Source organism: Protopterus annectens, chromosome 2.part2 (assembly GCF_019279795.1).
Source record: "Protopterus annectens isolate FY-2018-M chromosome 2.part2, PAN1.0, whole genome shotgun sequence".
NCBI lineage: Eukaryota > Metazoa > Chordata > Ceratodontiformes > Protopteridae > Protopterus > Protopterus annectens.
In genome coordinates this window covers 641897083-641909763 of record NC_056730.1, presented here as the reverse complement: position 1 = coordinate 641909763, position 12681 = coordinate 641897083, and the positions used below count along the sequence as shown (strand labels likewise).

The following is a 12681-nucleotide window of genomic DNA, read 5'->3' as shown; positions in this document are numbered from 1 at the left end:
TCCTATGGGCTAGGCTTGTAAAGGTTCTCAGGGCCATTAGCCTAGTACACACCTATGAACACCTTGGAGATTAACCATTTACAGGCTGCCTGTGCCCATTAAAGGCATAAGTTTCAAACCAGGGATGAATTTGTTGTTCCCTGTCCAGTTGTCTAAGTTAAACTTGGATGGAGTTAGGGAGGAACTCTGCCTCACGTGAATGGTGAGCCTGTTCCAGAGAAGGGGTAGTCTCTGGAATACATACCTGTCTCTCCAGCAGGTGCTATTTATATCACAGGCAATGTTTAAGTGTTTAGAATGGGCAATTCTGGTGTTGTTTGTTTTGCTGATATGCAGGAAGTCCATCAGAGTAAGGTCTGACAATGTCGTGTATGCCAGACATAGATTTCCCTTCAACACGCCTGTTTGAGACAGAAAACAGGGATAGGGCCTTGAGGCAGTCTGCAAAGGACATGTTACTTACAGCCTGTATTCTTTTAGTGCGGAACCTTTGTGGAAGTTCCACTTGTTGGTAATGCCTGGTTAGGCACATACCAAAGGGGACATCATACTCAGTGACAGGTCTGATGAATGCCGAATACAGTGGAACTATGACTTCCTTGGACCTAGATGCCATACCTGTGTTTATAAATTGCACAACATAGAGTGAATTTCCTCACTGTTGTAGACACGTGCTGATCAAAGGCTAGATTACTGTCTATGTGTGTCCCTAAGTCCCTGACTTCTGGGTCAAGTCTTAGGGGTGTGCTATTTATTTTATATTTATTAACATTTGCTGGGAAAGTCCACTGGGTCAGAGACCCATTTTCAGTGGAGGCCCGGCGAGAAAAGCTCCACAAGCAAAATACAAAGGAACTCAATAATTAAACACGTCACAATGTTACTGAAATAAGAGGAAGAAAAAAACATAGAATATATACACACACTGAAGATATGACAGGTGAAAAATAAAACAAGAAGTTTACAATTGAATAGTAGTGTTACATAATTTCCTTCTTTGGTGAGATTCCAGTCTCCTATATAGTAAGAATACACTAGTAAATGTGAAGACTGGGTTTTTGCAAAGATTTTGTCATTGTAGTATTTGGTGAAGTATATTGTTTAAGGTGGTTTATTGTCAGTATAGTTACCAGGGGTGGATGACTTCCCAAACTATTATGCATTTCTTAGCATTTAGTTTCAGTCTGTGGCTCTAACACCAGTTACTTGTCTGTGTCAGCCCTTCCTACAGAACAGTTGTGTCAGTGGAGGATTCAATGACAGCTCCTAATTTGCAATCATCCGCAATTTGTGCAGCTAATTCTGTCAAATCAAGTCTAACTCTAGTAGTGACTTCATGGATGGCTGCCACCATCCACATAGTTTATTAGGTAAGTAAGAAACAGAAGTAGATCACTTACCCTTTCTTTTGTATCACACACACACATGCATGTGCATACGCTCACACATACATGTGCACATGCGTTCACACACACACACACACACACACACACACACACACACACACACACACACACACACACACACACACACACACACACAAAACTATAGAAATTTTAGAGTTGCTAATCCGCCTAATACATATCTTTGGGATGAATGTTGAAGGAAACCAATGTAACAAAAAAAAAAAAAAACACACACAGTCATTGGAAGGATGTGCAGACTCCAAACAGAAGGTATATCGGCCAAGAACCAAACTAGAGAACCTCTTGGTCTGATGTGACAATGCTAGTCAGTGAGCCACTCTGCCACCCAGCCCTTCTTAGTCTTTAGTCAGATTTGGACATTTGTTTATTCACACAGGAAAAAAAGTGAAGCTGCAATGCAGCACAGACTTTTCTCAGAATACTGGTCTCTTAGTCAAGTAAGATATTTAACAAAAGATTTTCACAAACCATTTAGCGCCAGTCATTAAACTTACCTGGAGGACTTTCAAGTTTCATTTTAACAGAACATCTATACATTGTGTCAAGTTTTTCTTCTGATATCATTTGCAAGCACAGTTAACAATTTAAAAGTAATTCTTACAAAGCAAGATAAACCAAGAAATATCTTTATCAACCCCCTTTTAGCATAAGTGTTGCATTACTGAGTCATAACTGTTAAACTAACAGCTATCTCATCTATTTGGGCTTGGATTTATAGACAAGTTACATAGTATGCAGCATGCCATTGTGAGGGAATCAGACATGAAGTCTGGTAGCGATTCATATTCCCATGTTGCACTACAGTGCTGGGAGCACAAATGCTGTGCAGAAGATACATGCAAGTGACCATATAATGACATGTAAATTAAACTAGATAGAGAAATGAGGTCATAATGTGCAAATATATGCTATGTGATTGCTTAGTCGTATGTGAGGAAATTGCATACCTGACTAAAAATGGGTAAAGCCCACCAGAAGTATCAGAGCTGTAGACAGCAAGAATAGTAGGGTTAGCAGCATAGTACATGCAGTAGTACAGAGTAGTGACTAGTGCTGCCGCTTCCCACTGGTATGCACAAGTGTCATTGTGCACCCTAGGAAGTGGCACCAATAGTGGGTGACATACCATAACTTTACTGACCAGAAGATTATTGGTTGTTCCCTTGCCTTGGTTGATATGTGTCACCCAACACAGAGCCAGTAGGAATGCATGACCTTCCCATACCTGTAGAGATTAAGGTATGCATAGGTGTCTCTGTCCAAGCTTTAAGAACATTTCAGAGACCAATAGTGCAAGTGTTGAGTATTTCTCAGCCTTCTGAGTCTAGAATACTAACCAAGTACCTTGGTATAATGTTTTTATATGTAGTTGAACATACATGGTTTCCTACCCAAATACAGGTGAGAGCTGTCTCCATGCTAGCCTTCTGTGACATTGCCCTCCTCCCTGAGATGCTGTGTGCCTAGCCCAGAGTACTAAGGTTTGTGTACAGAAATGGCTACTGCATGACACACTTGGGATAATAAATAAAGTGTTTACATAGTTCCCAGGCAGCATATACCATTCATAATCATGGCACTTATGACATTCTATAGGGCCATCTAGTCAGTAAGTACTACTCGAGCTCTGGCTAGTGATACCTGTACAGAGTCTAAAGGGCATGGTTGAATTGAAATACAACACCTCTTTTTCTAAAACATGCAACATCATTGAGGATATTTTTGGCCTGCACAAAGTCTCCTTTTACTGCCTTAATTTGTCTGGTAGTGCACTAAAGGAACAACCCTGCCACAGCCTACGTAATGTTCCTAGCTTGTGGAATACTACCTAATATGCTGGGGAGGCCAGTGATACCAGCACACACACACACACACACACACACACACACACACACACACACACACACACACACACACACACACACACACATGCAGCCAGCAAAGAAGGTGCATCAACACCATCATCAAGTCAAAGTGAGGCACAACAGTTGAAAAGGCTGCTGCCACCCCTCCCCTCACCATATGGGTACAGTTTATGGCAAGGTGGGTGAAGAGATAATGTCTAGTCCAGAACTATGGGTGCTATGGAGCACATGGTGACAGTGCAGTTTCATACTGCATAAACATGATACAATCAGTGTTAATAGCTGGCTGTGCTTGTCAGTGTATGGTTTGACCAAACATCCATCCAGAACCCCTTTTAAAATTTTTGCACATGGAGTCAGGGTGTCACTTCAACAGTGAATATCATCAAGAGCTAAGGTTCACACTGCTGGGTGGTTAGCCCTGCCACGGCCACACCTATGTCATCTACACTTACTGTACCTCAAACATTACCATATAAAACCATACTGAAGGTAAGCTGGAATGGATCACAGTCACCATCACATGTGCACACTGGCCAGGGAAACAATGGCACATTTTTTGCACACACATGAATGAAGGTGGCATTTCACAGGAGGCAGAGACAGGGGTTTCAAGAAAGTGAGTACCATGTATCAGGAATTACGTCCTCCTGTAATCTGTATTGGTGGTACTATGTGACTATGAACTGTGGTCATTCTGCTGGCCTGATACAGAAAGACATGGTCCTCCCAAATCAGGGATGTCATGCAGCTACTGGATCATGGCTTAGATGGTGTTTGCTGGCCAGATATCTTGCTTATGGAGGCTGGATACTGTTGTCACTGTAGTGAAGGGTACTACTTGACATTGGTAAGGACTGCATACCTTGCGATGGCTTTCCTTGCAGGGCCACCCTGGGTACATACTTTATTCTAACCACAGTAACACTGCTAGCCTTGTCAGTTATGGTGATACTGGTGGATCTTCAAATGGAGATGAACCTCCAAGCACTATGTGGCACTGCAGACCTAATCTGACCTGTCACTACAGTGTGCCTGGACTCCATGCACTCATGAAGCAGCTGGCAGTGTTGGGTGACATCTTCTTAAGTGCCACTCAGCACAACAGTCAGCTTCATAGGCTCCCAGGTACCCACAGTCTGTGCTTGGATAATAATTCAGGATGTCTGCTAATAGGGCATAGCTGATGTTTGCATGTCAGGAGCTGCTTGCAACACATGACATCAGGCATCCCTGTAATGCTACTGTATGGTGGCATACCTACATCATACACAGTGTGCTCATCTGTTTCTGCTGTAGCCACAGGGGAAGCATCAATGCTGCTCACAGGCAGGGAGGGGAGTGAGTGTTCAGAATGTGTGCCTTTGGGTTTGTCTGTATACAAGGACACACTGTTGATGTGTTCTGCACTTGGATGTCAAGTCAGGATAGAGACAGAGAGTGCCACAGTGTTATCTGTGATTGAGATGGGTATCATGTCATAGTCACCAGCTTATATAATGGGTACCATCATCCACCTTTTACTGTTTCCCAGCCTATACAGGTATATCTTTAGCAATAGCTTGCCCTATGAATACACAATAAACACAACACAGTGAGAATGAGTACCTATGAAACCACTGTGGTCCTCTGGCATGCACACTAAGGGTTTTAATGCAAGATGTACATGCAGTTCCAACAAACCCTCCATCTACTTGTACTTGAATGCCTGGATATCAGATTTTGTATGAAAAAACATAGGCAGGGTATGGCGTTGTCAGTGTACTGTCCATATTTGCAGTGGTGTCTCTTGCACGTTTCCTTGTGGCAAATGTAATTTATGTGTGCACGTGGATCCTAATGGTGAATTCCTGCATCTGGATTTGAACAGAGTATTCAAATTCAGACTTATAGCTAATTGCAATAGCACTAACATTGTTTACTTGCACATTGCTTGACCTGCACCACCTTTTATGTTGGCATGACAACACGGAGGTTAAGGGAATCGGATGAGGGAACACCTCTATGATATAGGGAGGATGGCAGACACTAATGCTTTGGCAAGACATGTTGAGAGGTATGGTGTTGCATACACCTTTACTTTTATGGTAATTGACAGGGTAGTTAATAACTGTAGAGGGGGAGATGTCAAGTTGAAGACAGAGACTAAGAAACTAGAATGAATAGTGAGAATCAGGGCGAATATGGGAAAGGGTCTCAATGATAAACTGAATATTAAGCCCTTATTATTAGCCAGAGACCTAAAAAAGTAGTTGGCAGTTGTAATGCCATGCTGTTTTATGCTTACAAATTTACTGTTGTTTTTTAATTTGTATTTTTATTATATTGTATATAGTGATGTTATTGTGAGAATTTTTATATAGAGAGTTCAATTTTGGCTTATTATGTATGTTAATGTTGTTAAGTGGTTTTCAGAAAGAAATTTTGTATTTGAATTTTATCTGGAGAAGAGTCTATGATGAATACAGTATGACTTTAAGTCAGGAGGGAAGAGTTATACATTAGCATAATTAATTGAACTGTTGGGTATATAACCTAAAGAGTTTTTACATTATATTGTCTGATGAAGTGGCTTAGTCCACGAAAGTGCTCACTTGTTACTTGTCTCTGGATTAAAAACTCTTTATCGTTTGTTTGATCTTTGTACTTGGAGGAAATTTAGAGACTATGATTTCAGATTCCTAGTAGGGATGTATTTATCTACTAGAGTTGACAGTGGTAGGCTTAATGAGAATTTTGTGGATTGTCTTTAGTTGGTGAAAAATTAATAAATAAAGTAACTAGACAATTTAATCTGTTAAGGGCCGTGCAGTGGTATGATTTGTGTGGCAGGTTTGCTGCAGATATGGCTGCCTTATGGTAAGTTTGTTCAAGTTCATGTAGGTGAGTTTTGGGAATGTTGGTAAAGATGAGGGATGAGTGTAGTTAAGCTGGTAAGAGGAGCATTTGGGCAGTGTGTATATAGGCAGACTCCGTTAAGTACAATTTAGATTTGTGAAGCATGCCAAGTTTTGTGATTCTTAAAGGTGACATACTTAATGTGTTTTCAAAGTGAAGTTTGCTGTCAGCAGTTATGCTGAGGACTTTGGTGTGGAGAACTTGCTCAGTGGTAATAGTACTTAAGGAAGTGATACTGAAGAGTATCAAGCCCCATTTTAGGAGTTTTTTGTTTTTTTTGTTTTGTTTTAAGAAGAAGTTGGAATTTAGTGATCAAGTAATAGATGTGGTGGAGGCTGGCCTGCATGTCCTGTTGTAGATTACTGAGGGAGTTGGCTGAGAGGATGAGGGTAAACAATCATCTGCATATTCTATTAGTGTTATTATTGGCTTTTGGGGAGACTTCAGAATAAGTGACCCAGAAGTTTTGTGTAACAATTTCTGATTTACATTTTAAATATGCTAATAGTTTCCTTCTAGCTTGTGAACAGGCTGCAGCTATGACACAGCCAGGAACAATACATGCAGAATAATGTTTTGTAGGAGGAATGAGGTTTAAGGGAAGGCAAGAATTGAATGAGCTATGTAATGTCTGACTGACAGTGACTGTAATGAAGATTTAAGGTGATGTATAATGTTTGTGACTGAAAATATGTCAATAAGGTTTGTTTTCATTTATATAAGTATATGATTACCTGTGTCATAAATACTAATTCAATAAAGATATCTGTTGTTTAAAAAAAATAGACTCATGCATGTGATTCATTAAAAAGACTAAGTTATTTTAGTTACTGAATGAGCTCTGATGGAAGGGTCACATGATTTTATTTATATGTGTATAAAAATCGGTTTACCTTTATATTCTCGAATCACACATGTGCGAGTATTCATATATTCGCATCGTAAAAACGAAACTGGAAACAGCGACAGTTGTTAATGTTCGAAATGCAGCAAATCGAACAGCCGATTTGCTGTGTTTCAAACATAAATGTCAACAACAAGATTAGATAAAGTGTAATGCGGCCCCTACTTTATTATTCTAAATCCGAGATTGCACTACAGCGAGGAAAGGAACCATTTCCAACTCCCCACTATAATGCAATCTACCCCAGAATGTCGAATGTGCAATGAGCGACTCTCATTGTGCATTCACTCATTGCACATTCGAACCTTCTTCCATTCGACGTTTGCAAACCTTGCAAACTGTCATTGGAACAATTGTCAGTCGCCCATGTGCAATACGCACATGTAAAGGTAAACCATAAAAATCATGTTATTTACTAGCGTCAGTAAATTTACATAACATTTAAGCTCTGTTTTGCTCTAAACTTTCTGAATCCATGTGAATAGGAAGGTAAACGTGTTCCCGTTCTGTCTCTTTATCATTTTAAGGATTTAGTATTCACTTAGTTACACTTAGCATAATCAGTCAGCGTGTGCATGCTTATGGTGACTGACTCTGGGAACATGCATGTGTATCCTGATTACAGAAAAAAAATTCAACTTCCTTATTGACAATTGATTTTATTGGTTTCCTTCAGTCTTATCTCACACTGTTGTCACATATTTTTTGCTTTACTCTACCTTTAAGTTGGTTTATTTGCTTTCGTTTTCAGATTTTTGGCAGAAGCCAATGTATCTCTGCGAGATGTGTTCAACACTTCCAGTCTGGCAGCCAGTTACAGTGTTCCATTGTTGGATAATAAGAAACAAAGCACTGGGGTAAGTGAAAAGGCCAGATTGTAAACTCACATTTCCTTTTTCTTGTTGTTCTATTTTTGTTTTTTTTCCAGTGTAATGCAATACTGAAGAAGGACATCTCCATTTTTTGTAAGATTTTCTTGTCATCAAACTGTATTTCTGTATACTTTAAAATGTGTCAAATTTCATTTTATTTTTCTGATTCAAGCAGTATCAGAACAGCATTGTAGCCTGCTGTTTAACCCTGCCCTTATAACCACATATTGGAGTCTTTGAGACTTTTGTAGTTTTAGTAGGATTCATATTAGAATCTCGAAGGTCCTGTTCAGCGAATACGAAAAGAGCAACATGTATTGCACGAACAACGAAAACAGGGTACATTCAAAACCGGGAAATTTGAAATGTCGATTTGTCTTAGTTGGCCCGTTTGCAGTATAGCTCCATAAGGTTAAGTGTGTGATAGTTACAGACCTTAGGGTTAGGGTGCGGGTTAAGGTAAGTGCATAGATAGGTAATGTATGTAAGGTTTAATGCAGGGTTAAAAGTAAGGTTTTGTTAAGTGTATGTGTGTGGATTATTTATATTGTTTGGGTATATCTCTGTAGGGTAAGTGTGTGATAGTTACGGACCTTAGGGTTAGGGTGCGGGTTAAGTGCAGAGATATAGTGTATGTATGTGATTTATTTATTTTGTTTGGGTAGGTAGTATGTCGCGGGTGGTGGGGTTGGCCGAGTATGACGATTCGTGATTTTAAATTTCGTGGTTTACGGCATTCAGTGTATTCACGGTTCGGTAAATATGTGTCGCTCTTTTCGTATTTGATGAACAGGACCTTCGAGCTTATAATATGAACCCTTTTAGTAGTATGCATTTAGGTCTCCAGAGTCTTACGTATACCTATAGAGTTGCATTTTAAATTTGTCCTTGATTGTTATGCAGATGAGAACAAGGCTAACTGATTAATTTAGACTGCAATACAAAACATAGAAAATTAATACATTCTGCATTAAGACATTCAAGCAAGCCAGTAGGGCAGATGTACTGTTCAGCAGTGATCAAGTTGCCAAGTTGTTTGACTGTACACTGCTATGTGAAATGCTAGAAAAAATTGTTTACTTTAACAGAGAGTTTGGAGAGTTCCCTACTAGTTAAGTAAGGAGTGCAAGGGGGCTGGGGAATCCCACACATAAAATAACTTCGTGCATTTGGTCTTTTGTTTTGCTAAATGCAGTTTTGGCCAATTCTCAACAAAGTTTGCATTCAATGAAAGTATTTTTGAGACACCGGTGTGATTCCAGCCATTAGTTATCGACAAGAGAATGAAAAGAGAAAATAGATAAAAAGAATGACAAGGTGTAAAATTGCACTTCGGGTAACGGAATAATGATTTCAGATGTAATGGTGTAATTGTGAACTGACTCTGTGTATGTTTGTGGGTACACACACACACACACACACACACACCTATATACATGCATATTATGTATACCTTTAGATATATAAATATATATATATATATATATATATATATATATATATATATATATATATATATATATATGTACACACACACACACACACACACACACACACACACACACACACACACACACACACACACACACACACACACACACCTATATACATGCATATTATGTATACCTTCAGATATATAAATATATATATATATGTACACACACACACACACACACACACACACACACACCTATATACATGCATATTATGTATACCTTCAGATATATAAATATATATATATATGTACACACACACACACACACACACACACACACACACACCTATATACATGCATATTATGTATACCTTCAGATATATAAATATATATATATATGTACACACACACACACACACACACACACACACACACACACACACACCTATATACATGCATATTATGTATACCTTCAGATATATAAATATATATATATATGTACACACACACACACACACACACACACACACACACACACACACACACACACCTATATACATGCATATTATGTATACCTTCAGATATATAAATATATATATATATATATATATATATATATATCACTTTCTGTTTCTCTCTGTCTTCCACAACCCTTTCCCCTGCGTCCACCACACTCTGACACACAGATCTTGTACCGTTAGGGGTGTGTTTTGTTATTCTGTTCATGTGCTCTGTTGCTAGTTCCTGTGCACATATGGCTTACTGATACATAATATGGTGTTGCGTTCATTGTCAGCTGCATGTATGCTTTCTGTTCTGTTCTGCTTTGTTATGCTTAGAATCTCTGTTGTGCCATGCTTTCTTGAATCTCATACAGAAAATTGAGGACTGGGTACCCTTTTTGGGAGGTTGTGTCTGTAGGATTGTCAGGTTTACTTTTTCCTGCCTATCTTAGCAGTACACTAATGCACACATCAGTAGGGGGCATGCAAGATGATATGTGGTTAAGTGGTGATACTTGATTGTTATTTTCTCCCACTGCAGTGTATTGTTATTTAGGACTTTCAGATGCTTGGCTGGATTGCAAATCCAAATGTGGTTTTTACTGTTTATTTTGAAACAGTGCAAAAGGACAGTACCACTATCTTTACTCTGATTATACTTTAGGGACCTAACTGAAATGTTTAGATACCAGAAATTGTGTTTCAGCCGGCCATATACATACAACAGTGTTCTTCTTGTAGGCCTTTGCAAGGCTATATGCTTCTTACAATATGCCCCTTGTATTTCAGGAGTCACACATTTCATGTATCTCTACATCCATGCACTAACAGGTCCTGATAGGTAGCAGTAGCTCAACCTGTCTGTAGTTTACAGGTAAAGTGTAGGTGTCATCAGTTATGGTCACACAGGGTAGACAAAATCTCCTGCTTAAACCTACCTGATGACATCTTCATATATGACCATTTATTAATGCATGGCAGAGGCCACTGAAATGCCATATGTATGCAGTGTGATGTACTGCCAGGCTGAGAGACACTGGTCTTGTGACCAGACTATCTGAACTGACCACAAGGAGGCAAAGGATAGTGCTCTGTCTCTTGTGACTGCAGTGCTGAAGCATCATGATGCAAGGATCACACATATGAACAGAATGTAGTCTCATGCAGCAAGGACATGCTGACTGACATTATACAAAAGGCCTTCACTGTAGATTGATGCTCCTTTTGGGTGTCTGGGAATTTTGTGTTTTCCTCCAAATGATCTTCCATGCCATCTACAAAGATGCTGAATATCCCAAGGCCTGTAATACTCCCATGGTGTTTCTGGTTTACCTTTAGAATGTTTCTGTGACCAGGATGTATGATGGTGCGGACTCTTTAATGTCTGGGTTGGATCAGTGTTCCACACCAGTCAGCAAACAAACATACATACAAATAAGTACCGTTGCATTAGTTGTATCTTTTTCTGTTTATTAATTACTATTGCATTCTGTAGTGTTAATTTGGGCTGTATTTTTCCTGTAGCTTAATTTTTCTGTTAATTTATCTGTTTGTTCTCTTCTCTGACTTGCCTGTCACATTCTAACCCTTGTGGTGTGCCTTATGAGTTCTACATATTTCTCAGATTTTTGAAAATGTTTTCCTGTCTGCTATGCAGCTACTCCAAAACATTTTGGACTGAGAGATCCTAAGAAATGGCTTGTTGGAATATCCAGCTTCCTCTAAAAACCCTTGAGATAAGCAAGCTTGTAGCAGAACTGGTCAGCAGCAGTTTCTCATACTGAATGAGCTCAAACACTTAAAAAATGGATAACAAGTACTCATATTATTTTTTCAGCATTATATTTAATCTGTACATGCATCTTAGGTTCATAGGCAAGTTGCCCTTGTGGATCATTTTACACCCTGCCAATATCCCTTAAAGGTGAGAATCAAACCCTGTACTTTGTGTATGTGAGGTAAACACCTTATCCATTATGCCAACAACTAACCCCATTAAAGGTAAACATTAGAACTCATTACCCCCAATTTATTAGACCGCTGCTCTAATCCCTGAGCTACAAGGCATCAAGGAGAACCCACCACTTCTTTACATAATGCCATGACTTGTATTTTACTGCTTTATTTTACTTATTATACAACAAATTTGATTATTTATTTTCTTTACTGTTATTCAGTTTCATAAAATCAATTACACTTTCCCTTATCATGTATTCAGGCTAGTTTCTGGCTGCTTAAAACTATGTAATGTATTACTTTAGAACATTTGTATTCAGTGGTCCAGGTGAGATCAGTGTTCCACACCAGTCTGCAAATAATAAATATTGGTTTATAGGTTTTATCTTCTGTTTATTAATTACCTCTTTACTTTGTTTTTTAATTACTATTGCTGATGGCTGTATTTTTCCCTGTAACTTAATTCTTCTGTTAATTTATCTGTTTGTTCTCTTCTCTGGCTTGTTATTTTCTACTGCTTGTTTACCATCACTATTGCTTTGTTAGGCCATTTGGGTTCTTTGACTCACATAGGTTCATAGATGTATACTAAGCATTATAAGCCTAGCTGTGCAACCCAATGTCACCCACAAATTTCATTTATGTAGGAGGTGATTTTCCGACTGCAATTCTTGCTACCACTTCTTCACTTTCACCTTCCTCTTCATATATTTCTTGTACCACTCCAGTCATTACCATCTTCACTTGGGTCTATATTACATTGTCAAAAAACCTCTTCAGAGAACGCCTGTTTGATGACCAATGGACAGCAAAGTCTCACT

At 38.9% G+C, this 12681-nt stretch overlaps 1 protein-coding gene across 5 annotated transcripts in view; it reads left to right on the top strand.

The window, feature by feature from the left end:
• Positions 1–12681, top strand: part of DYSF (dysferlin) — a 3914743-nt gene that overhangs the window by 1229025 nt on the left and 2673037 nt on the right. For all 5 annotated transcript variants that reach the window (XM_044064060.1, XM_044064063.1, XM_044064061.1 and 2 more), the window contains exon 4: positions 7846–7951. In XM_044064060.1, the coding sequence (XP_043919995.1) occupies positions 7846–7951 (106 nt within the window). The remainder of the gene's footprint in view (positions 1–7845; positions 7952–12681) is intronic.